The sequence below is a fragment of the Aspergillus multicolor genome (assembly GCF_047715735.1).
Source record: "Aspergillus multicolor strain CBS 133.54 unplaced genomic scaffold BDW74scaffold_10, whole genome shotgun sequence".
Lineage (NCBI taxonomy): Eukaryota > Fungi > Ascomycota > Eurotiomycetes > Eurotiales > Aspergillaceae > Aspergillus > Aspergillus multicolor.
Genome location: NW_027395961.1, coordinates 585,541 through 610,145, shown reverse-complemented (window position 1 = coordinate 610,145; position 24,605 = coordinate 585,541). Strand labels below are relative to the sequence as shown.

Genomic DNA, 24,605 nt, shown 5'->3' with positions numbered 1-24,605 from the left:
TTTACCTGCACGAACCCTCTAGTCTGCCTTAGTGCCAGCCTCAACGCCCAAGCAGAAGCTGCAAGGAGAGCAAGGACAGGGGACAGGGGACATTCCTGTTTAAAACGCAGCCTTCGCTGATATTCAACCACTCGTGTTCAAGATCCATAGACACAGAGCTCTTTGCCTTGCTTTGCCTTGCATGGGCCCATGTCCGTTACACAGAAATAGACGGTCTGGAACGCGGTTACACTGGCGACCGAGATTAAAGTGGTTACTCGATAGTACCTAGTACGCGGTACACCTGCATGGGATATTTATAACCTGTTACAGGCGGCTGTTGAAGCTATTGACGCCCATGCGGTGGATCTTGTCGACTAGTGAAGCGAGCAGGTGTCAGCGAAGAATGGGAACTGTTTCAGTCTGGTCTCTAAGTCAAAGGCGAGCTCGAGGTCGAGGTCGAGGCCGAGGCCCTTCGTTGCCTCTGCATTTCTTAAGACTCCTTGCGATGTCGAGAAAACTGCATTCTAGTATCTTGCCGTACCCCTGAACTGTGGGGAACAAGAATCGGTCGTGCGTAGCAATTCGCGGGCCTTGGCCGGTCTGCTTTGCCGCCCGTAATCCATATCCACCCTAGCGCTACCGTATCACACGTTCTGCAGTAGCGATAAGGCCCGTGTTTCTTCAGGCAAACATGATGGATTGATGATGCTTCTGGGATGGCTTGCGTCAACCGGGGTGCTTGATAGTATATAAACAAGTCAACTGCTTGATTTTGATCTGGTCTGATGGAATATAGATCGTGTCTCACTTCCCCGAGCAGCCGATCAACCGAAGCCCATCGACCGCGAGCGACCCACTACTGCCTACCGTAACTCCAGACTCGACTATCGCATTCGCAGCTCCAGCCTCCCCCTGAATTGAGAATCCCCGACAACCTCTCCCCTTGAATCTTCAGATCACGCTCGGATTCTTGGCCTCAGCGCTGCCGTGTTCTTGTCGGCTTGACTCGAGATTACTGCTTTCGACCACTAGCCTCGCGCCTGAGTCGCCTCTGGCTCTTCCACCGAGCCTTTGTCCCGGGCATCGCAATCATATTGGGTCTGCCGATCCAAAAGACAAAGCCCATGGAGCGGCATTGACCATCACTTGGCCCCTTCTTGCGTTTCATTCGACGTCGTTGCGCCCTTTTTTCTCCTATCCAGCCCGCCGTTCTTTTTCCGCCTGATAGGCTGGATAGCGTGCCTCTCCGGGCTTTGACCAAACTCTCTTCTCGGCGCTCTCGTCCATCCCTTACCATTTCTGTTCTCTGTCCTATGAATATCACCTTATCTTTATTTTTATAGCTTTCGATATTGCGGCTAATTTTCGTTTCACCTAATCATGACCCCCTTTGGCGCCAGCTCTCCTCCTGGTGTCCAAGCTCCTGGGTCTCATCTATTCGAAGCCACTATCACTCACTCTCCCGAGACTGATCCTGTCGTGCGTCGAAAACCTCTTCCAACGGCTTCTCCTGTGATTCCTACACATCCTCGCGGATCTGGGCCTTCGCCGTCCTGGTCGTCTTCTTCTTCTCTTTATTCGATCCGCTCCCTTTCACAAGCAGATCCCCCTGCTCGCTTTTCTCCCCTTCAGTCTCCTGCCTCTATTTACTCGCATTCTCCGGGCAGCTCAGTTGCGAATAGCCTCTCCTCGCCTGTATCAAACACAGGCGCGCCTTCTTCTGCGCGCGGGGATCCGTCGCTCTATACTCGCAGAACTATAGATAGGTATGACAATACAAGATCATCAACCCTACTTTTCCCTCTCCACCCCCTGTAACCTTATCCCTCAAACTCTCTTCTTCCCCTCCTGTTCATCCTTTCCTCCTTCATCACTCCTTTGCTTAAGGGTGCCGTATGTTTGCCATCTTCCTGGGTAGCTGCAGGACTAACCCCGTGCGTTCGTCTCTCTTCTCCAGATTCCCCCGGAGCAGTCCCCTCAAGACTCCCCTCCGTATAGACACATCTGCGTCCACTGTGAATCTCGATGGAGACGACGACAGTGAAGACAGCGACGACGATATAACCAATCTGTACAAATCGCAGTTTACGAATGGGACACCGATACATAGTCGTCTTGTCAGCGAACCGTTCATTCCTGTTCTTCCGTCGCCTCCTCCGAACTATAAACGTGCCACGACTATGGCATTACACCCTCCTACAAACCGGCCCCCACCTCTACACATCGATTCTAATGCCCGGAGCATGACCCATCCCATGCACGATCCCCGACAGCCCAAGACACCGGGTAACAAAATAAGCTCCTTCTTCGGCTGGAGAGCCTCGACATCCCCTGGCGCTGAGTCCTCAAGCACAGAAATCTCCGACGGCGGTCGATCTCCGCTACCTTCACCAATGCCTCCATCAATACCCAGTACATCCTTCTCCATCACTCCTTCCACATCGATTCCGTTCGACCCTACTGCTAGGCCGAATGGTGGTTATCCTGTGCGCAATGGATCTCTCAGCAGCGCGGGTATACTAGAGACCGGCCCCTCCGCCCTGGTGGCGGAGCTAGAAAATGAGCTGCGGGAGATCAGCTCGGAGCTGGCTGGGTCGATTCGGAGGGAGATGGAGCTGGAAGATTTGGTCGAGAGGCTGCAGTCGGAGATGCCATCGGAACTGCCGAACCGGCGGACTAGTGATTATTTCTCGGATTCGGGGAGTAGCTCTATTCGGTACGCATATGAATCAGGTGGCCGCATTGAAGACATAGAAAAGTATAAGCGCGCTGCTGAGCAGGAGCGCGCACAGCTTCGGGTCGATATCGGCCAGAAGCTTCAAGAGGAACGTACTCGTCGGACGGCGTCTGAATCCCACGTCCAGATTCTAGAAGCACAGGTTGCTCAGGTAGGTCGCCAATGGTGTTTCATGAGAAGCTTTGATTAACCATGCTGCAGCTCCGACGCGAAAGGACAGAGAACTCCGATTTGGCCTCCAAAGCCCGCGAGCTTGAGAGCGCATTGGACAGTACCCGCCGCAAGCTCGCTGAAGAGCGCCAAATTAAGGATAACTTTGAGGACCTCTTAACCGCCATGCGCGTTGAACTGGAGCAACTCCGTACAGAGCGGGACATCCTCCGGGAAGGCCAACCCAGCCAACCTCCTCAACCCCTCGGCGACCCAGCTGAAGTGCAGCGGCTGAGAGAGGAAATTGAGGCCCTGAAGATTGAGAATGCGGCGCTTTCGCAGCTCCAGGGCAACCGGTTCGCTTCGATCGCAGAAGAAGACGTACCGACGAAGCGAAATAGTGCGTTCGGTCTATCCCGCTCCAACTCCCTGGCTCGCATGCCACCAAAGAGTTCATCTCGCTCCGGCTCACTATCACGCTCGAACTCGGTCTCCAACAAGGATCGTGTGGCACAACCACAAGAATCCCTGGCGGACCGGGTTGAAGGCGCCGAAGCCCAGCGTGATGCCCTCCACGGCGCTCTCAAGCGTCTACTAGATCGTCAGGCACACGAGGCCAAGCAGACGGAGAAACGCATTCGAGCAATGGAGATCGAACTTGCCCGCGCGCAGGAGGCTGGCTCTCCGCGCAAACAAGGCTACGAACGTGAAGTGCGCAATCTCCGCGACGAGGTGAACCACCTGCGCACGCGCGCAGAAGACGCCCTCGATCAGAAATGGCAGTGCGAGAAGGGTCTTGCAGGTCTCAAGATGGATCTTGACCGCGCGGAGCAGGAGACTGCCTCCCTTCGCGTTCTTCTCCAGGAGCATGATATCGCAGTCCCGGTTGAACTTCTCGACGGTACGGGTGAAGACTCCTTCGCTGAAGTAATCGCCACCTCTTCGTCTCTTGAATCAGCCTATCAGCAACTTCAAGCGGACCGTGAAGAAGCCGAGGCCAGCGTCGCGCACTCGCCTAATGTCGATGACGCAGAACTCAACGAATCCTTCAGTCGCACCGACACTCTAGCTCAGCACGTGCGTCAACAGCTAGCATCAAACACGGCCCTTCGCGCGCGTCTCGCCTCCGCCATCAACAAGGGTGAGAAGGACCAGCAGCTCTCCGCTGAGCGGATCAACGAGTTGCAAGCCCGCCTCAAGGAAATGGAAGACGCCCTCCTTGCTGCGCAGCAACACGCTGATGACGAGATCTCGCGCCACGAAGACGAGGTCCGCCAGTTGACGGAGAGCCACAACGCACAGCTTCTGCGTATGAAGAACGGCTCGCGCAGTCCTGCGTCGTTGTCGCCTATCATTGGGGCCGGCGCCCCCAACACACCGTTCATGGCCAAGTCGCCCCGTTTGGATAAGACGACTAGCGGTGATGGACTTGCTTTGACGCAGGTTGTCAAGTCTGAGACGCTGGATCAGCGCGTCCAGGAGCTGGAGAAGTTGTTGCGCGAGGCGGATCGCGAGATGGGCGAGGTCGTCGGCAGGATGAACCGGGCTCAGATTGATGTTGCTGACCTCCAGGCTGCTCGGTACGTATCCTTTCTTCTACTTGCCATGAGAACACAATGCTAATAGATAAATAGTGACGAAGCCCTTCGCCAAACCCGCCGTCTCCAACAGGAGATCCTCACCGAACGCAACGTGTTCAAGAACCTCCTCGGCCGGAACTAACTATGCACCACCTAATCGACATACCCACTACATCTAATACACATCTCGCCATCTACATCTGCCATATTACTTTACCCTTTTACCATTTCTGGAGTCTGCACATACACTGGATTGCATTGGAAAGACTACCTCACCTTCATATATATCCCCGGACGCCGGTGTTTGGTGTTTACACTACATTTTGCATTTTGCATCCTGATTTGGTTGACTTTGACTCGGCTTACAGAGTCGCGGTGTTGTGCTGTATATACCTATGCTTGTTACGAGCACCACGATGTCCTGCTCTAATGTATATAATTGAGCTGCTGTTGCGGCTGCTGCTATATTATACTATACTATACTAATCCATCGATGGAGAAGAATTGGTTGATTGATATGCTCCCGTTCTTATTTGTGCTTTTTGGTTATTATACCAGCTAAGCTAGACGAATCACATGTCGGTCTAGCCTTGAGGCTCGTCTTTCTCGGCCAAACTTGATAGGGACGACTGCGTTACACAGCCGCCCTGCTTCAGCCACTTCGTCCTTCTTTTGACTTCATCAACCTCATCCACCACGGTGGACAGGACTCTCTAGGTAACTACAGTCTATTCCGTACAACATTTGTATCATCCTAATACTCAACTGACTCATAATGTGTACCAGAAGAACACCGTCAACGCTTGAGGCAACGTCCGAGAACACAATGACAGAAGAATCCAAGGCCGCCCGACCCAAGTAGCCACCGTCCCGCGTGTTCTGGCATTCAAGACCTGCTGTCTCCCCGGAAGCAACCGAGAGAGTCCAAGTCAAAGACGTCAAAAACGAGAGAGCCACATTGGCAATACCACTCCCTACCAGATCACGCATCGAGGCCAAGAGGGTTTGCAGCCAAACAGTGCCGTCCGATAATCAGACCATACAGTTTGGCAGGGGCACGCGGCTGGACGATGACGAGGATGATGATTTTGGAGATAAGAGGGTTGGGGCATACTGAGCAATGGAGGGCTGTTTGGTCAACAAGAAAAAGGGAAAGCTTAGCGGAGGCAATGGGCATCAAAGAAACACTCGCTTGCCATGCTCACTGGAACGGCTCTTTATACCAACAGTCTTCTTCCACGAAACCATATGCGGACGGCTCTTCGACAGACCTCCGGGCCTCTTTTCGATCCTGCGGTTCAAGATCCTTGAGGATAAGGATTCTCGGATCTTACCAGAAGTGCAGAGCTGACCACTTGGGCCACCCAAGCCCTGACTTGCCCTCTTCGCAAGCTCGAAATCGGGCCCAGTTGCGTTCCTTGCGATAGAAGGCGAAGTTGCCTTAAGGTTGATAGCACATATAAAGGAGACGTAATCCAAGTTCTCGGTAAGCAGCGCAAATATCTTCTCGTGACAGGCGAAAAGAAAAACCACTCGAGAGATTGAAAAAGTAGAAGGCTTACATGAAGTTCGGCCAAGATAGATCAATCCAGAATCTGGATGCATGCGCTGAGAATCTTCGCAGCCCTTCCACACGGTCGAAAAGGATTAAACTACGATCATGGGTGGGACTGTATGGACCAGGGAAAATCGAATATCGGGACTATGTCATGATTGATGAACAATGTTCTTCAATCACGATAGTCCGATTGGAAATGAGATTCTCGCCATATCCGTACGTCACCCGGAGCACCGATTTGGACCAAGACTGGCATTGGAGCAGTAGCAGGTACTTCCAGCATCATATCGCGCTCATCGCACTCATCTTTGCATGGATAGTCCGCGTTATTGGCAGCCCGATTCAGACTGGAGACGGGGGGAAAACGTCACTTTGCAAGTGGGATCGTGGGAAATCATGGAAAGTGTCTTGCAGGACCTCAAGCAGTATGACGCAGCTTGTAGGCCATGGTGCAGATCAAGAAAGCAAGCTACAAGCATACAATTCGGTCTCTGTGGAAACCGGTGTTGAGTAGGACCCTCTGGAATCAATGTTGTGGAGAGGGTCGTGGATGATTTTCGTGATAGAGGCAAATATATATTTCGTGCATAAACATGTCCTGTGCTTAACTTGACGTAAACACCTACAACAGATCAAGACACAGAATGTCATCAAACTCGTCCGAACTGAATTGACTCGACGCGACCACAGTAACTACATAGTAATCTATTTTGGCTGTACCCTAGAACGCCGTCTGGTATCCCATGACCATGACATGACAAAAAAATGAACGACACAAGAAAAAAGACATTAGAAGACCATGAAGATACGAGATTACTCCTCCATAGTCTCATCCGCATTCCCACCATCACCCCATAATCCCTCGATCTTGAACTCCGCAGCCCACTCCGTAACGACCTGCCTTGTGTCAATACCGGCAGCGGCAGCCGGGGCGCTCGCGTCCGCAGGAGCGCCATTTGCCGTCGTGTCGACGACCTGCAGAACGGGAGGCGTAGCCCAGCCCTGGATACGGCCGTCGCGCCAGTCGACGACGACAGTCATAGCAGCGGCCTCGAGGTTCGGCACACCGCCCTTACCAAGACGTCCACGCTTGCGCGCAACCTGGATAAGGAAGTCGTTTGTCTGGTCTTTGGTTGTGCCACCGGGGTAGAGGGTGGGGATGCCGTAGACTTGGAGAAGTTTTGATTGGAGCTCTTGCGAGGACGAAAGGCGCTTGAGGAGGAGTGCAACGGCGGGGATGGGGTCTTCGATTTGCTTGGGGGGGATGGCGTTGAGGAGGATGAGGCGGGCCTGGTCGTCCTGCTTCTTCTTGCCCTTTTTGTCGGTGGCGTTGGGGAACACGATTCCGGGGGAGTCGATGAGCTTCAGCTTGCTGTCGAGCTTGACCTCGCGGAGGTTGGTGGTGACGCCGGCTTCGGCGCCGGTGGGGCAGGCGTTGCTGGAGCCCTTGTTCATGCGGGCTGTGAGGGCGTTGATGACGGAGGACTTGCCGACGTTGGGGTAGCCGATGACGCCGACGGAGATGGCGCGCTTGAGGCCCTTGTTCTGCGCGTAGGTCTTGAGGGCGCGGAAGAGGGTCTCCGATGTGCCCTTGACGGAGAGCTGCTTGTGGTCGAAGCTGTGGGCGTTGCCGGCGCCGTTGGAGGCCTTGAGGGGGAGGGTGGGGAAGTAGCGGCGCAGGTGGATGAGCCAGTTCTTGAGCACGGGTGGGGGCACGAGGTCGATCTTGTTGAGGATGAGGATGAGGCGCTTCTGGCCGCCGTCTGCGGCCATGATTTCGCGCTCGACTTCCTTGGACCGTGTGCCTTCGGGGTCACGCGCGTCCAGTACGTAGAGGATAACGTCTGCCGCATCGACGACCTTCTTGAAAACTTTGTCGAATGCGCGTCTTGAGGTCTCCTTGCCTGCTGTAACGAGCGCGGGGACTCCATCTTCGTCCGCAGCCTCGTCATCCTCGCTCACGTCCATCTCATCGTCCTCGTCCATCTCGTCGTCATCCTCGTCGCTCTCTTCACCCTGGTATTCCGCAGCACGAGCCCTAGCCGAGGCGAGCAAAGCAGCCATCGGGTTGGCATCGTCACCCATATCCTCGTCCATCTCATCGTCCAGCATGTCATCGCCCTCGAGGTCGACCGCCGTGGGGTTGGCCGCCGCCGCACCGGCATCGCCGTTCTGCTTCGCAGCAATGCGCCTCTCACGAGCCTGCTCACGGATGCGCTCCTGCTCCTCCGCCTTCATGCGTCTCCGCTCCTCGAGTTCCTGGAGCATCTTCTCCTTGTGCGGGAAGAGGTTGGGGATACCGGGGTCCTTCTTGATCTTCGAGCGCCATTCCGGGTTCTGGAGTCGTCAGCAACCACCCAGTAGAATATATCAATAATAATTGGCAGCGTACCTTCTTCGCAAGCTTTCTCTGCTTGCGCTGCTTCGCCGCGGAGGCCTTCTCGATCTTGTGTCGTAGCCGGACGGGCGTCCGCTTTGAGTTTTTGCCTGCTTGCGTGAGCGGAGGGTTCAGACGTCAATCCTCAGAGCGGAAATACCTAATTTGACCATTGTGACAGAGTCTGGATGTGTTGTTTTGAACTCGGATTACCGCCAAAACTCGGTCTGGAAATGTTAATTTTTTGAAGATTTCCCGCGCTAAGATAACCGGAACACTGGTTTCGCCGATCTCCGAGTCGCCCGAGTCGCCCACCCGGAATGAGGGGAGAAGTGTATAAGACTCATTTTAACATTTTCATTCATATTTGTTTATTTCTTGTCTATCTTTCTTCTGGCCTTGCTTTGTATACTACATAGAATTGTTCCTTTCACTACTCACTCGTGATACAAGACGTCATGGCCGCCACCGGCTCGTTCTCTGCCCCTCCTCAAGTACTTACGTTTGATGGTCTACTTTCTGACTTCGATGGCACTATTGTCGACTCTACGGATGGTAAGTGACTATCCCGAGGTTCGGGTTTACTTATATAGGCGACGTTCATCGCAGGCAGCCCTGCATTGCGATAAATTAGTACATTACTAATCTTACCTTCCAGCGATCGTAAAGCACTGGCACAAGTTAGTCACAGAGAAGCCACCGATGGGATTAGACTAGAGGTTAACACCGCCCAGAATCGGCGCTGAACTCGGCGTCGATCCCAAGACGATCCTTGAGACTTCTCACGGCCGTCGAAGCATCGATACACTGAAGCTGTACGACCCCTCGAAAGCCAACTGGGAGTGTAAGTCCGACCAAGCGCATGCGTTCGATATCACGGAGGGCACGTATTGATCAGTCCTTCTGCCAATAGACGTCAGCTTCATTGAAGGAGTCATTCCAAAGGAATACGGCTCCGATGCCGTCGAGATCCCCGGCGGACGGTCTCTCCTCGCTGCTTTGGAAGAGAGCGGCGCTTCCTGGGGCGTCGTGACCTCGGGCACACGCGCGCTCATCGACGGCTGGCTCGGTGTTCTTGGTCTCACACATCCTAAGCATCTCGTTGTTGCGGAGGATGTGGAGCTCGGGAAGCCCGATCCCCGATGCTACCTGCTCGGACGGAAGAAGTTGGGTCTGGAGCATTCTTCTTCGATAGTGGTGCTAGAGGACGCGCCGTCAGGCATCAAGGCTGGCAAGGCGGCTGGGTTCACCGTCATCGCCTTGACCACCACCCACACACTGGAGCAGCTCCAGGCGGCTGGGGCGGACGTGATTGTGGAGGATCTGAGGAGTATTAGCGTGAAGGGTGTTGTTGACGGGCGGCTTCAGCTGGAGGTTCAAAATGCTTTCCAGTAAAGGAATACTTTCGGGACTAGTCCTGTAAGCTGCAAGTCTCTCGGCCGTTATGTCGGTGAGGTTCTTGCTGCCAGTCTCTGCAGACACGCACGATTCATGAGGTAGACGCTAGACTGATAGACAGCGTTATTGTACATCCATAGACTCTGGAGTTAAGGTTTACTGCGGGATGTGACGTGTGCAATAAAATGGATACCTACATACGTTGGGAATGAGCCTTGCATCCGTAAGGCTCAACGGTTCTCTCCGCCCTTTCCTTACCTTGAAGATTTCTCTCCATGTAGAATCAAACTCGCAAGCGAGAAGCCGTCAAGCTGCTCCCGAAGTATACTCAAGCCCCTTCCGATAATACAGGGGCCCGACCAGGGCGAGGCTACGTGGTCCCAATAGAGAGAAGACAGTAAGCCAGCAGTTTGCGAGCACTTAACCGAGCTGTGCTTCTCAACACTCCATAGCCAATCCACGGCGGCGGTGTATGGCCTGGAATGTTTGCTGGAAGCGAATCTTGGAGGCATACGATGGGGTGCCGCTGGCAATAAAGTCGGCACACCGATACTAAGCGTTGCGGGTGAAAATCGCCTCTGCCTGTCCCTTTCTGATACGTCCCACGGCGGGGCTCCAGAACCGAACCTAAAACGCCAATATATCAGAACCAAACAGACTTTTCAGAAAACATGCGCGGGTAGCTGGGCGCACACCGACAACCCAGGCCTTGAGGGCAGAGTATCGAGGAGGCTGGACTGCAAAAGCCGGAGCGAAACGGGCAGGTCAACGGCACGCAGCGAAACACTCAAGGTGCATGAGCTACCGTCTATCCACGGCTCCAACTTTCTGCATCGGAGGCTGCCGATGAACCACGGAAAAAGCAAATCGAGGGCACAGACTCCGATTGCTCGAGGCCCATTTGGAAGCTGCCGGCAATGCATTCGTACGACCAGCTGTGCGTAGCCGGGGTTGTCAATGCCCGCCACAGCAGCGTCCTGAGTCTGAACGCCGCTTCAGCCAAAGACAATCGCCCTCGTTGACAAGGGTGTTGAGCAGGTTCTGGAAATTTGATGTATCAGATTTTTTGTTGCCGCGTCGAGTCAGAAACGAGGCTAAATCGCCTGATGGTACCGTCATGCATGTAACGACTTGTTCAGCGCCATCTGCAAGGGATGCTGCGGCATAAGTAATCGTTCAAGTGGAGGTCGTTGCTCCGCTTGCTTTTGTTTCTCGATGGTGTTTCGGGTTGGGAGTAGTGATCTGGACTGGATTTCCCCGCGATTCGGGTTCCCCATATCTCTGGGCGATGAAATCCCTAGAGTACTTTGCGAGCAAGTTCCCAAGGCGACTGAAAGTGATGATACCGAAAAGAAGGAGGCGAAGAAAGGAACTTTGACTCTTTCCAGATTTCAATGAAAGCCCCTGCCTCATGCGACATCTGCTATAGCCTTTTATGACTTCTGCAGTTTGCACATAATGTTATGCACATACTCCGTACTGCTGACGCATTTCGTAATGCATACATAGTCGCAGCTGTACAAGAGTGCGGCCTCGATAGCAGCTTTCCTCGAGTCCAGGCTTCAATATGCAGAGGCGAGGTAACATGAATGACTGCAGTGTGTCGTCGCGAGTCATCCAGAGCTCGATTGTCCGTGCTCGACGCAAGATAGCAAGGGAACTCGCAGCAAAAATAGCCGCGGTCTGCGTTGTGCACCGTCGCACAGTGCGAAAGTCATCCAGTCATCGAGCGGCCTCCAGGGCTCGCAAAAGAAAAGCTCAAAAGTCGAAACAATGCCCCTCAGGTCTCGCCCTTGAGTGGCCACCTAGAATTCTCCGTCTTTGAATCAGTACTATTGCCACGACTGACAAATCCCGAAGGGTCCTTTCTAGTTCGAAACCAGACGATAGCTCTCCGAGAAGGCTTGGAGCTATCCTGACCCTGCAGAACAACCCGCCAAAACTTCAACGTTGAACCGGTGTTTGAGAGCGAGAAAGGCACCGCCACATACTCCGAACCTGGTGAATCAGTGGCGACATTATAGCGCACATCGTGAACCACCTTTGTGGCGTAGCTGGAAGTGTGCTGATCTCGTCGTCTCCGAGTTAGGCAGTAAGATTACGGAACGCTGGTATGGTGGTATCGGAGGTGTACTCGGAACCAAGCCTACAGGAGTGGCTGTATCGTGTAGGCCATGGTGACTCGAAGTCCAGCACTTTCTATTTTACATCAAAAAGACCTAGTAACATCATGAAAGGTGACAACTAACCGCAAAAGTCTTCCGGTATCCTGTAGATTCACCGAAAATACGGTTATATCATATGATTTGCAGCCGTAAAAGATCCCAGGGAGTGATTAACGATGATCAGACCCAGGGGTGTGGGAGGATCGAGAAGGATCACATTGAGAGGATTTACAGCTAGTAGCAGATCACTCCGCTGCCAAGGCGCAACCTTATGCCAAATTGTTGAAAGGGACTTGAGAGTGTTTCCCCGGCCATAGACACCGGTACTCCCTGGGTTAGGTCTCAAAGCTCGGACTGAATTCTCCAGGGGAACCTGAGGGGTTACCTACTCCGTAGGTGTATCCCTTCGAAGCTTTGCTGATTGAATCGATCGACAATTCTCGGGGAAATATCGTCCGCCCAAAATCCAACATCGAGCTTCTTTCGTTTCAGCCGGCGATAACGGGCCCCTCGTAGATTCGTACGCCAAGTCAATCCGCCTCCCCCGGGGGAGCGTGCGCTGTGTTCGCGGGCGCCGGGATCATCCCAGGGGTTAACCGTAAATCTACTGTAGAGCTTGAATTGTTCTGCTTTGTTGTCTGCATGTCGAAGCACATCCTCACTGTGACTGATGGTGACTCAAATACTGATTGGCTTCGAGGCAAAAGAAGGTTTCTGTCGGAGCACTGTATACGCAGTCATTGGTTCGTAGCCACTCGAGTTTCAGTGACAGGCGTTGGGAACTTGTTCTTGCTGGCTCAAGCTATGCACGTGAACCACGGCGTGTTTGGATGTGCTCCTTTTACTTACCTGGTGCATCGAGACGAGCACCGAGTTACTCCGAAGGAGTATAGGGGCCTCGGTACTTTGTGATCGTGGAGACCAGTGGCAGGGCGATCCATGTTTCGCGCAAAGTGATTGGCGGCCCATGATCGTCTATTAGGTCAAACCTGGACCGACATTGGGAAGAAAATGACGTTCGACTTTCTCTGACACTATGGCACGGCTCAAAGTCCCCGAAATGCCGGTTAAGTTCTATCGGTTGTTTGAGATGAGCGTTGAATTGTCAACCGGCCTTGCGGCAGATGAACGGTCAGAACGAGGAGCTAGAGAGGCATGAATATAGAAAGTATGCATGCATAAACCGCTCGAGTCTTTGCCATCGAGACCCGCAGGGACAGCATATGATAGTCCCGAGCCAAAGAGCCCCTAGCATCTCGGGGAGTCGAAAGGGCCTCTTACGCTGCATGGTGGGCGGTTCTTGGACAGCCGTAGCCTGTCGCGTAACCTGTGGACTGGTGCGGGCACTCCGCGCAGTGTCAGCTTTAGCGCCGAGCTTGAACAAGCTGACAGTCACATCTACAGAACACCCTGCTGGTCAGGTCAGAGCTCAGAATCGGACGAATCACGAAGTGACTCTGAAAAGTCACTCAACAATTGTTCTCCCCGAACTTTTTCTGAGATACAGCAGCAGCGACACCGGCTTGCGCGGGCGCTTCATTCGCAAAAGGCGAAATAGATGCCCGGCGATGATCGACAGGATCTGTCGACTATTGAATTTAGTGGGGCTTGGCTTGTGCAGCCACGCTTTTGCAGGGCAGAAACGCCAGAAGGATCCTCCATTTCGTGTTTTTGTCATGCCCCAACTTCAGGCCGTTGGATGATTGGCAGATCCTGGAAACCAGGGCCACCGCATGAAAAGGATGCTGAATGACAAGCATGGCTGGCGGCGATCCGTGCTCTGGGGGGTCCGGTCTACTGACTCGGATGTAGCCTGGATTTCCACGCGTGCGGTAGGGCAGAAGTGACCTGAGGCTGTCGAGTCTGGAGACACAGGGCGTGCCATCCGCATCCTGCGAAAGATACGACCCTCGAGTTTCTGGATCAAGTAAAAGGGCTCAAGATTTGGAAGTGAGACGTCTCCTTTGGCCCGAGCAACTACGGTACGGAGGCTGAAGCCTCGGAACCCCCGCTCATGCTGAAGCACTGAAGACCAACTATTGGCGTCTGAAACCAAGCACCGTCAAAGCTCATCGTAAATAAAGATCCCACCGTTCTGGAGCTCCCGTCAGGATTGTTTCGCAGCAGACGCCGTGTAAACCGAGGAGAATTCGTCCGAGCTCCCTGGAGATGAACACAGACAAACACCATGGATCAGAATTGGGAATGATGAATGGAAAAGCGGATTTTGGGTCAGCTGAAGACCGTCTTGCACCGGCCCGTCGCGCTAACCAGATCCAGACAGTGTGTAGCTATCCCGTGACCGCGGACCTCAACTGAACCCACCGGGCTTCTCCAACTCCCAAGATCCTGGGTCTGCGCAGCCCGATCCACCACAGATGTCGAATCGTGTAAATCAGTTTAGGACGAGGTCTGTATCCGATATCGTCATGTCGTGCGCGCTTAGGCCTGAGTGCCGCCGACTACCAAGTTGCTAACTGTTTGGAGTAGCAAGATACGCAGTGCTGGAGCACATCGCACCCCCGATTGCGAGCGATAACTGGTCCCCGCGAGACGACGCTAATGCAGGAACTGATGAAGCTCGATGAGAACATCTCCAACTCGTCACAATTCCAGTTTCTCGTCAATCGCCCGCCCTCTTGAAACTCCGACAGGAGGATTATTTGGCCACAAAATCAGGGCTCAGGCTTCGAGAACAGTCGCAGAACCCCCTGGCTCCCTTTATTGACCATGCTTTCTTTCCACGCTTCTGATGTTGACAGGCCTAGCCTCCCTTCCGTACTCCGTACCGTTTTCGTCAGCCGACGGTCGGCATAAGGCATGCCGCAAGGGAAGGGTTCAAATTTGAAAACGAACCACACGAACCCTGCGGGTCAGCACCACTCAGATGGATCCGATGATAACAGAAAAAGAAAGGCGCGTCTCTCCAAAACAAGAAAAAGAAACAGTAAAAAGGGCAAAACCTAAATAAGAAGAACAAAATGTCGTACGGTCACCGCCACTGGGGACTGGGGAGTAGGGCCAAGATGCCGGGTCGGGTATCGAATTGGCCCCTGGACTGACGCTCAGACAGGAGCATCATCGCAACTCGCCATGTTTCCATTGCCATTGTATTAATTTTACGAGCCCAGTAGAGTAGCTCTAGCCTCTCGCATGCTTGAACTGTGCAGCAGGCTGTAAGCAAGAGGCGTACTGTAAGACAGATACCGACGCACCGATCCTCTCAGGACAGTTCCGGGCGACGATCATCCAATGGCACTTTTTCCGTCCGTCTGGTCTGAATGATTCTCTTCTCCTTCTCTCCTCCATCTCTCACTCTCACTCCCTCTCTCTTCTCTCCTTCTATCTCATCCACACCACACTCCTTTCCCTCTTTTGTTTTCATTTTATTTTTTAATATACTTATTTGGCTATTTTGATTTTAATATCCATTCTTTATTTTTCTTTTTCTATTTCTGGTCTGCAGTCCCGCATCGCATCCCACAGCAGTCACTCCTTACCCGTACTAGTCGCTGTCGTCGGACTTTATGTCTGGCCTCTGGACCTTTTTGACGTTTTAAATCTTGGATCCCATCTGCTGCAAGTATACATATCAACTTCAGCCCCAGTCATTCTCTTATTATCTCGATCCACTGCCACTCGACACCACTCCCTCGACTCGTCTCTCGCGATCCAGACACTCGACAATTGCCCCTCCGATTACTGTCTGCACCGAACGAACAATCTTCCCTTCGAGCCTCTTGGCTCAGCACTGCGATCATGAATTACATTCACCACCCATACCAGTTCACTGGCCACCCCGGTGTGCCAATGGAACAGCACCTTGCCTATGACCCGACCATGGTTCACCCTACCATGATGCACCACCACCCAATGGACGGCTACATCTACGCCCAGCCCCCCTTCGATATGGTCGACTACTACCACCAGCCGCTGATTGACTACGAAGAATACGCCGAGAATCTCTCGCGGCCGCGGTTGACCAAAGAGCAGGTGGAGACATTGGAGGCTCAGTTCCAGGCACACCCCAAGCCCAGCAGCAACGTCAAGCGCCAATTAGCCCAGCAAACGCACCTCAGTCTTCCTCGAGTCGCAGTACGTGAAATATATCTGGTTGAATGACTAGTAAACTGACTGTTATAGAACTGGTTCCAAAACCGACGAGCCAAAGCGAAGCAGCAAAGGAGACAAGAGGAATACGAGCGCATGCAAAAGGCAAAAGCGGAGGCTGAAGAGGCCGTGAAGGAAAAGTCAGAGTCTTCCGACCCTCAGTCCGCGGGGGGCGATGATGAGCAAAAGCAGGATGACAGCAAAGTCTCTACCCCAAAAGCGTCAAAGCCCACATCTAGCCACCAAAGCCCATCCTCTGAAACTCCTGTCGGGTCGAAGCATCAGCCGACCCGCAGTGAGTTTGCTCGCGCAGCCAGTCTTGCCTCGTTGCAGAGAGCCATGACTGCTGCGGCTCAATACCAGGACGCTCAGAATGCCTCAATGGACAGCTCTGGATCAGTGTCCCCAACCACATCACTGCCGACTGACGCAGACTCGGCTATCTGGAGCTCGGTAAACTCAACGAACGGAGATCTGTCCGTTCATGGATTAGACAACTCTCAAACACTCTCCGACTACCGCTCAGCGAGCGACGCGGGGGCGTCGTACAACTCAATGCAGTATGCACTGCAAGCAGATGTTGCCATTTCGCGACGAGGCTCATCAGATGTGCTCGCCGACTCATTTGAGGGAATTGGTATCACCACCTCACCCAGCCTCTCACAGCTCGGCAACCGGACAGACTGCGCTGGGAGCTGGAAGGACAACGGCAAGGAGCTTGATCTTGCTGCTCGCAGAAACCGACCTAGGCCTGCTGCCATTGGCACCTCTAGGTCCTCTTCAATGCTCCACACTCAAGCCATGTCGCCGACGACACGAGCGCCAAGCTACGGCACTGTGAAGCAATCTAAATCTGCCGGAAACCTTAGCGCGCGTTACGCGGGTGTGCGAAAGCCATCTGCGCAGCGCTCTCCTCTGAATCTGTCAACATTCTCCGAAGCCGGTGTGCTGAGCTCTGCGAAGACGGAGCTATCAACCATGCTCCAGCCCGTCACTACCAACTCGCTAGCCCCGCCCACCCCCTTGACTCCAGAGGATCTGCACCATCTGCTTCCCAACACCCCTACTACCGATGGCTACTGCCTGCCTGCACAACCAGCTAGCCACCTCTTCCCCACAACACAGCCGATGCAGATCAACATCGCATCGCCGCCGGCCACACCACTAGGCATGGAGATGATGTCTTCATACCCGTACCACGGCGTCCCCCCTCCCATGTCCGCCCCGGCCCACTACACCACCTTCCCAGACTACAGCTGCGACGGCACTCTGCAGGGAAGGAACTGGGAAGCCACATCCATGCCATCCCCGGAAATGTCTTTCCAGAACCAATGTCAGCAGATGGACCTCTCGTCAATCTCGTACGAGCAGGCCCTGGAGCAAAGTAACCCTGGTAGCCGGGCTTCAGGCTCTCCATTCTGCGACACAGACATGCACACCCCGATCGACGCCAGCAAGGCGACGGAATTCCACCTCTACGAATTCCCCGACCAAGAAGAAGCGCACCGGTTCGTGGCCCAGCAGCTTCCATCCCATAAGCCCAAGGCGTACACCTTCGCCGACAACAGGACCCCGACCAATTTTGGCTGATGGAATCTCGGCATCTACATTGTTTCTATTACTGTACTCTTACATAAAATGCTCTGCCATATATACTCGGGTTGAACTGGTTGGATTCGCATTCTGCTAGTCTGGTTATCGGTCATTGGTGTTGGTGTTGAGGTTTGGCTTGGTTGGTTCATTTGTGCATGTTTGGAAGCGCTGGGTTGGACCTGGACTGGACATACATACTAGGAGACTTTACGTATATTACCCTATTACCTTATTACATTAATACATAATCTAGACGACTTACTTGACTATTACCGTCTCATTTCGGAGCATTTGCCACTTTAACCCACTTGAGTCGTGGTGTCCCTGCTAAGTGTCCTGCTTAATCTACTAAGCCCGCTCTTGGCTGCACGTGGGAACCATCACTCGTCTGTATGGCTTCACGTCAACCGTTCTAAGCCTGCCACTAGCTCAGGTACAAACGTCAACCGGAATCAACGGAGAAGTTTGGCTATAAATAAGGTTCTGAGTACGTCGACACCCTTGAATTTTTCCTCGACATTGGAAAACAATTCAAGGGGCATCATCACTAACAAAATGAAGCTCTCAACCCTCACAACCTCACTGGCCCTCAGCGCCTCAGCATCCGCCAAATTCATAAACTACACGACCGTGGCAGGCTACTTTACCCAAGATGACCCTTCCACCGATCCCTCGACGTTTGACTACGTACGTCCCTTTCTCCCTTCATCATCTAATTCCACCAAGCATCCATCCCAACCACTCTCTCCATCCCATATTGCATCATCCAGAAAAGACTGAGCTAATAATAACAGACATCCCACAACTTCGGCCTCCTCGACCGCCCCTACGAGTCGGACAGCCTACACCCCTCCAACAAAAACCTCACCCAATGGCAACGCTTCCACGCCCACCTCCAGTACCTGAACGCCCAAGCCCCATCTCACGTCCAGTACAAGCTCCTCTTCCTCGGCCGCCACGGCGAAGGCTGGCACAACGCCGCGGAGGATTACTACGGCACGCCGGCGTGGAATGTACGCACCTCTTCCCTTTCCTTCCTGCTTCACTTATCACATCGCCCTACATTGCCGCAGGCGGAAACTAATGAGCGCAGTGCTACTGGTCCCTTTTAACCGGCAACAGTACGGCAACATGGAAAGACGCGGACCTGACACCAGCGGGCATTGAACAGGCCGAGGTCGCGCGCGATTACTGGCTTTCTCAGTACAAGGAGCAGGGCATCCACTTCCCTGACGTCTACTATTCCAGCCCGATGACAAGGGCATTAAAGACAGCGAATATTACATTCGCGACGCAGCCACTCTCCCAAATCCATGCTGCGCCGTTCATTCCTACTGTGAAAGAGGGTTTCCGCGAGGGGATCAGCTTGCACACGTGCGATGAGCGCCGCACCAAGACCTATATCCAGGGTCTGTTCCCGGAGTGGATTATCGAGGAGGGATTTAGCGAGGAGGATGAGCTTTGGGAGGGCGTTAAAGGGGAGACAAGCGAGACGCAGGATTTGAGGTCTCGTGCCGCGCTGGATGATGTTTTCTTTCCTGAGACGTCTTCTAACGGGACTTTCTCGATCAATGTGAAGAGGGAGAGGGCTTCTAGGCCATCTGGTGTTTGCGGTGCCCTGTCTCCCTCGCACTCGGCTTCGCCCTCCCCCGCACCCCCAGCGCAAGGAGGAAAAGCCTCGGATCTGGTGATCTCGATTACAGCGCACAGCGGCGAAATCAGCTCCATCCTCCGCGTGATCGGGCACCAGGCCTTCAAGCTGAGCACGGGCGCTGTTATCCCCGTGCTGATCCGGGCCGAGGAGATCAGCGAGCCGCAGCCGACGACGACGGCGCTATTTACGGCCAGTGCGTACTGCACGGCGCCGCCGGTGACGAGCGCGGACTCGGGCTGTGTGTGTCAAAGCTCGGCGGCGCCCGTGACAACGGGATACCCAGCTTTGTCGACGGAGACGCCGTATTAGATTCCTTTATTGGATGAGAAGCGGATGGGGCGGAGTTGAGTGGCTTACGCCTGCACAGATGACATGTGGATGGCCTCTACCGGGTAGAGTATTTCTGATATGATTGTTCTCTATGACTGATAAGAATAGTAATAAAAGTATATAATCTACTACTCATAGAGTGAAGTCAATTTGTGTGCTTAGAGACAATGACATAGACAGCATGAATCATGGCATGGCATGGCATGACCGCAGAGAAGAGAATACAAGTGCATGTGCAAGTGCAAGGGTAGCAACGCAACGCAGTGCAGAGAGGAGACTGATGCAAGAGGGGCATAAAGTAGCAGAGGACGCCATCCCTATAAATTATCTGACATAATTATCTGACCGGTCCTCTATCGTTATAATGAGATGCACAACTCGTAAATTTAATCAATCAAGCAGACAGCCTAGCTCCCGAAACCAGAAAGCAGTGAGAATGAACAGGGTATAAAAAGGGGTATTCAATGAAATGCACAAATTAAGAGTCTTCAAATCCCCCTGTCATGCCAAGGCGAGGTAAGCAATGTAAAACAGACGTCAAAGTAAATTCCAGGCGGAGGGAAACCAAGCAGATGTCAAACTAAATCCACACTCAACTCCTGAACACCAAAGAGACATGAGTTCGTTCAGTACGTAGACCAGCCAGGTTGTGGGCCAGGTTGCATCTGCTGACCGGGCCAGCCTGGAATAGCCGGGTTCATTTGCATGCCCATTCCCGGTTGTTGAGGGGTCCCCGGCATGAAGTTCTGACCGGCAGGGCCGTGCTGCGACGGATACATGCTTCGTGGAGCCATCGCAGGGTATTGAGCATTGCCAGGGAAGCCCATCGAGGCCATGGGCTGCTGCTGAGGTGTTTGAGCGTGAGGCATGGCAAAGGACTGCGGCATCTGCGGCACCCCTGGGCGAATTTGATTACGAGGAGACTGCGATGGGTGTTGCTGCGGCAGGTTATGGGCGAGGGGAGAAGGCGATTGTTGGTGTTGGGGTTGCGGCTGTGACCCCGGCTGCTGCATCTGGGCCGGATATTGGGGTATTCCCTGCGGATTGGATGGTAGAGGGGAAGCCTGAGGTTGAGGGGGTGGCTGGCCCCACATCTGTTGTTGCTGCGGAGGATATCCGTATGGCCCAGCCTGCGGCGCCAGAGCCGGGTTGGACCGTTGATGCATGAGCTCAGGGCGAACCGGAGGCATAGCGCGAATCGGCGACTGCGCCACTGGGGGCTGCTGATGCATCGCTGACGGCTGGAACCCGGCTTGGCTGGGCATCATTGGAGCCTGCGGCATAATACTCGGCTGTGCTGGAGTCGAGCTCAAAACACCAGCTGCTGAAAGTCGCGGTGACTGCATAGTGTGAGCAACAGATGCGGTGGGTTCGGGTTGTGATTGCGCCGTCGATACGGGAGCTTCACGTTGCTTGGCGTAGAAGTCATCGAGTCCTTTCTGACGAAAGTTGCGCTGATTGGTCAAGATTTTGTTAAATTCCGTCGTGTGTGTGGCCTGGTTCAGAATCTCAGCGGCAGTGCTAGGCTGCAACTTGTCCTGGTACGGCTGGCCGGTCAGCTCTTGCCGGGGCCGAGGCATGCTGTTGTACTCCCGCAGACGCGGGTCATCTGAGGTGGTGGCCAGGTGGATCATCGGAAGCGGCTGCGACATCGAAGCGCCCGATCCGAGCGATAGATTGCTAGGTACAGTTTCTAGAGCGTTGCTGTAGATCACATCGCCATGTGCGAGAGTTGGGAGCATGTTGGCAGCATTTGCTGCTTCGGCTGCAGCCTCGCGGGCCTTGGCGCCGCCTGGGCGTTTCTCACCGGCCAGGTCGTCCTCGGTAAATCCCTGCTTGCGAGCCTTGCTCTCCCAGTAATCGTCACGCACGCGTCGCCCGTTCACAATAACTCGGCTGCCGAACTGACGAAACATGGAACGCGCCGAGACAATGGCAATCTGGCGCGAGCGGTAGGAATACGGAAGAATATCCTGTTGGATGAGGTCGTCTTTCTCAATCTGCGTGGCGATAATCTTGTGCAGTGATCGGTTCTTATTGAAGAGCAAGTATGAATCCCTGTAGGACAGGACACGCGCGCACTCCGTAGCTAGCATGAACAATTTCTTTCCCCGCAGTGGTACGGTGAATGTCCTGCACCTGTATTCGCGGTCACCCTGCAGGTTGCCATTCGCGTCCACCTTCTTCTCGCCTGCGTCGTCGAACTCTTTAGGGATATATTCGTCGCGCGCCTCGTTCAGCTGATCGGTGGTGTGGTCTCTCACGGTTGGGAGAGCCTTGACCAAGGGCCCTTTAGACGGGGTTGTTTTCTCAGGAGGCGAGGCCAACGGGGGCGATGCGTTGACAGGAGAACCATGCAATCGTTGCGGCTGCATTTGAGGAGTCTGCAACTGGGGGTTGACTGAGGAGTCGCTGGTAGATGGACGAGGGGTCTTTGGTGGTCGACCACGTTTCCGACGGCCTTGCTCGTCTATCACTAGTGCCGCGTGTTAGCATATGGTCGCAAAGGTGCGGCAAACACAAAAACGGCCAGTCAACAGCTAAGGAGACGAAGCCGCTCGGTGTACTTCGTCTTGTACTTGAAGCGCAAGAGTACCCGGCGCACGTACCGTCATCCTGGTCTCCATCGCGAGAGATTCCGCGCTGTTCCGGTGTGCGGGCGCGCTTGATACCTCGAGGGGTTGTACTGGGGTCAGCTGCTCCATAAGGCGGTGTTGGCAAAACAACAGAAACTAGAAGAGGTCAGTTCGAGGGTTCTCGGGATGGACAGACAATAGGAAACAAGGAATATGGTAGACCCCAGTTTTGTTGATGACGCGACGTACATCGCGCAACACAAACACGAGACAAGAGGTAAAAAACAAGATGCGACGATAGTACACAAGTACGCGACGTACCATTTGTATTATTCAGAGCAGCAGGATTGATGGTGCCCGAGCCATCAACCAGATCGCCTCCGATCCCATTCATCGGAGCGGAAACGGAATGGGAGGTGCCATACATGGCGGGCCAAGGAGGGACGGGAGGAGGGTGAAAGAGCGGTCGCGAGGCCGCGGGCGGGTCAGCAAGACGCGCGAGGAGTCAAAACGCCGAGATGAAGGTGATGTGGTGGGCTACTGGATCGAGGCGAAGGGAAGAGACAGCGAAGCGACGATGCAGGTGGCCCTTGGACAACTCAGAGCAGACGTGTCGCAGGTTCGCATGCAGTTGGTGGTGTAAGACTGGGAAGGTGGCAGGAGGGCGGATCAGCGGGGGAATTGAAGGGAGCAAATCAGTGTCAGAGCTTCCAGGAGACGGGATAGGTTAAGAGATTAGAGGAGGACGGGCTCTTGACTTCTGGCTGGTGGTGGACGGAACGCTGGATTAACTCTGGCTGGACTTGGGGAGGGGAAAGATCACGTTATTGTGACTAATCAAGGCAGACGACGGGCCACCAGCCACAGGCACAGGCAAATGCACCGCCACACGAGGCTGGGCTGCCAGTCCACAGTACCGTTGTGACTTGGATGGAATCAAAGGGACAGGGTCCCAAGGTCCCAATAGCTTCTGCAGTAGAGCAGAGCCACAGGCGGTCCAGACGAGATGAAGATGATTCACAGCCTGCCGTGACGGAACCGATCAGTGGGTACAGGCGACGGGGGTGGGTGTGACCAACAGGCAGTGTCTGGGTAGTAGTTCTAGTGGCCTGGGAATATGCGCGTATCTAGATGGGGTGGAGGAGGGGGACAAAGTCCGGAAAACGAGGAGGAGTGGGGACGAAGGTTGGGGTTGTTCGATGCACCAGACAAAGCGAGGCCACGACGCTGGAGATTTGACGAAAGAGATGAAGGATTCTTGGGATTCGTTGTTGAGGGGACTTGGTCACACAGTTGTGTGGATGCGCTGATTGGCTGCGGCTATGCACCATTTGTAAGCTGCACACATCCCGTCCATGGGCATAACCTGGAAGGCACACTCTACCTATCTAGACGGGGTCGCAGTTTACTCCGTGACTACGCCCATGACCATGACCATCGGGTAACGCGGAGTTCCTCTTCCTCTCCTAGTCGGGCTAGCTGCGAACAGGGAGGTCTGACTCGAGACTCGACGAAAAGAACCCTGCATCTCCGGCAATAGCGGCCTCATTCAACAACCGATCCGCAAGAGAAAAATAAAAACAGGACGAATGATGTCGCAGAAAACAATCAACGAGTTTGGGCGAAAGAAATGATTAGGCTGAGCTGATCTGATAGGAAGAGCCTCGTTGAGTCGTCGACGCGACCTGCCGACAGCACTGGAGTGGACGGAGAGATCTCGGAGCAGCGGCCAACGCGAGGGATCAACGGACGGCTGTGGCTTGTCTAGTAGCATTCTCAGTAATTACCTGACTGTGACTGTGATATCAATAATGTCGAGTCGAGTCGAGAATGCTACAGCCTACGCTACGCTAAGCGCCGGTGATCACGATCATGCTGACCACGAGCGATGATCACTCTCCGATCACTGAAGCGTCTGCATTCTTTTTCCGGAGTTGGACGAGATGATTCAAGCTGGAAATGATCAACGTTCGTCGAAGAAGCTGAGCAAGAGAATCTTGAATCCTTGTCACGACAATATCATCGAAGCGCCTCGTCTGGATCCCAATTGTCTAGCACCTTGAACAACCACCAATCGCGTTATCTGGCACGGCTTCTGCCCGTCGCCAGCCCAGCTGAGCCTTCTTAGTGGCTATCTAGTGGCAAAAGGTATCCTGCTAATGCACGAAAGATGCAAGGATCTATGAACCTGATTCTAGACTTGCAGTTGCTGCGGGCTAGCCTTGATGCTGTAGATTACGGTGCGGCGCTGCCATGGCATGTCATTCAGCACGGACTGGCCAGTGGCGAAGCTATCCTGGACGTCATTCGGGCCCTGGCTTCATATGATTTGATGCGTTCTGATCGAGCGGATGATCGTTAGCTGTATGACCCGATAAGCTTCTGCGTTCCTTCT

At 53.8% G+C, this 24,605-nt stretch overlaps 9 protein-coding genes across 9 annotated transcripts; 7 read left to right on the top strand and 2 right to left on the bottom strand.

Annotated features, from left to right (window-relative positions):
- Nucleotides 1-696: 696 nt before the first annotated feature.
- On the top strand, nt 697-1,914 carry BDW74DRAFT_152262 (uncharacterized protein). Its single transcript, XM_073724331.1, has 2 exons — nt 697-727; nt 779-1,914. Exon 2 carries the CDS (start codon nt 1,363-1,365, stop codon nt 1,798-1,800), a length of 438 nt encoding a protein of 145 aa, XP_073584630.1. The 5' UTR covers nt 697-727; nt 779-1,362; the 3' UTR covers nt 1,801-1,914.
- BDW74DRAFT_177600 (uncharacterized protein) lies at nt 1,878-4,591 on the top strand (the record flags this gene model as incomplete). The annotated part of the gene is made up of 3 exons (XM_073728937.1): nt 1,878-2,870; nt 2,921-4,449; nt 4,504-4,591. The coding sequence occupies 3 exons, from the start codon at nt 1,878-1,880 to the stop codon at nt 4,589-4,591; spliced, it is 2,610 nt and encodes an 869-aa protein (XP_073584629.1).
- A 1,134-nt stretch (nt 4,592-5,725) lies between these two features.
- On the top strand, nt 5,726-6,589 carry BDW74DRAFT_14249 (uncharacterized protein). The gene has a single exon (XM_073722733.1). It carries the CDS (start codon nt 6,012-6,014, stop codon nt 6,519-6,521), a length of 510 nt encoding a protein of 169 aa, XP_073584628.1. The 5' UTR covers nt 5,726-6,011; the 3' UTR covers nt 6,522-6,589.
- Nucleotide 6,590: 1 nt separating this feature from the next.
- On the bottom strand, nt 6,591-8,592 carry BDW74DRAFT_14248 (putative GTP binding protein). The gene is made up of 3 exons (XM_073722731.1): nt 8,545-8,592; nt 8,400-8,494; nt 6,591-8,344 (listed from the first exon to the last, which is right to left on the bottom strand). Exons 1-3 carry the CDS (start codon nt 8,555-8,557, stop codon nt 6,821-6,823), a joined length of 1,632 nt encoding a protein of 543 aa, XP_073584627.1. The 5' UTR covers nt 8,558-8,592; the 3' UTR covers nt 6,591-6,820.
- Nucleotides 8,593-8,842: 250 nt separating this feature from the next.
- On the top strand, nt 8,843-9,779 carry BDW74DRAFT_177598 (HAD family hydrolase; the record flags this gene model as incomplete). The annotated part of the gene is made up of 4 exons (XM_073728936.1): nt 8,843-8,939; nt 9,043-9,064; nt 9,119-9,228; nt 9,298-9,779. 4 exons carry the CDS (start codon nt 8,843-8,845, stop codon nt 9,777-9,779), a joined length of 711 nt encoding a protein of 236 aa, XP_073584626.1.
- A 3,186-nt stretch (nt 9,780-12,965) lies between these two features.
- Nucleotides 12,966-13,883, top strand: BDW74DRAFT_14195 (uncharacterized protein). The gene has a single exon (XM_073722640.1). It carries the CDS (start codon nt 13,072-13,074, stop codon nt 13,648-13,650), a length of 579 nt encoding a protein of 192 aa, XP_073584625.1. The 5' UTR covers nt 12,966-13,071; the 3' UTR covers nt 13,651-13,883.
- Nucleotides 13,884-15,536: 1,653 nt separating this feature from the next.
- Nucleotides 15,537-17,975, top strand: BDW74DRAFT_14183 (uncharacterized protein). The gene is made up of 2 exons (XM_073722620.1): nt 15,537-16,042; nt 16,091-17,975. The coding sequence occupies exons 1-2, from the start codon at nt 15,707-15,709 to the stop codon at nt 17,645-17,647; spliced, it is 1,893 nt and encodes a 630-aa protein (XP_073584624.1). The 5' UTR covers nt 15,537-15,706; the 3' UTR covers nt 17,648-17,975.
- Nucleotides 17,839-19,680, top strand: BDW74DRAFT_152249 (phosphoglycerate mutase family protein). The gene is made up of 3 exons (XM_073724330.1): nt 17,839-18,337; nt 18,445-18,663; nt 18,744-19,680. Exons 1-3 carry the CDS (start codon nt 18,206-18,208, stop codon nt 19,611-19,613), a joined length of 1,221 nt encoding a protein of 406 aa, XP_073584623.1. The 5' UTR covers nt 17,839-18,205; the 3' UTR covers nt 19,614-19,680.
- A 435-nt stretch (nt 19,681-20,115) lies between these two features.
- Nucleotides 20,116-22,982, bottom strand: BDW74DRAFT_14152 (putative nuclear localization protein). Its single transcript, XM_073722565.1, has 3 exons — nt 22,532-22,982; nt 22,244-22,366; nt 20,116-22,110 (listed from the first exon to the last, which is right to left on the bottom strand). The coding sequence occupies exons 1-3, from the start codon at nt 22,635-22,637 to the stop codon at nt 20,261-20,263; spliced, it is 2,079 nt and encodes a 692-aa protein (XP_073584622.1). The 5' UTR covers nt 22,638-22,982; the 3' UTR covers nt 20,116-20,260.
- Nucleotides 22,983-24,605: the final 1,623 nt, after the last annotated feature.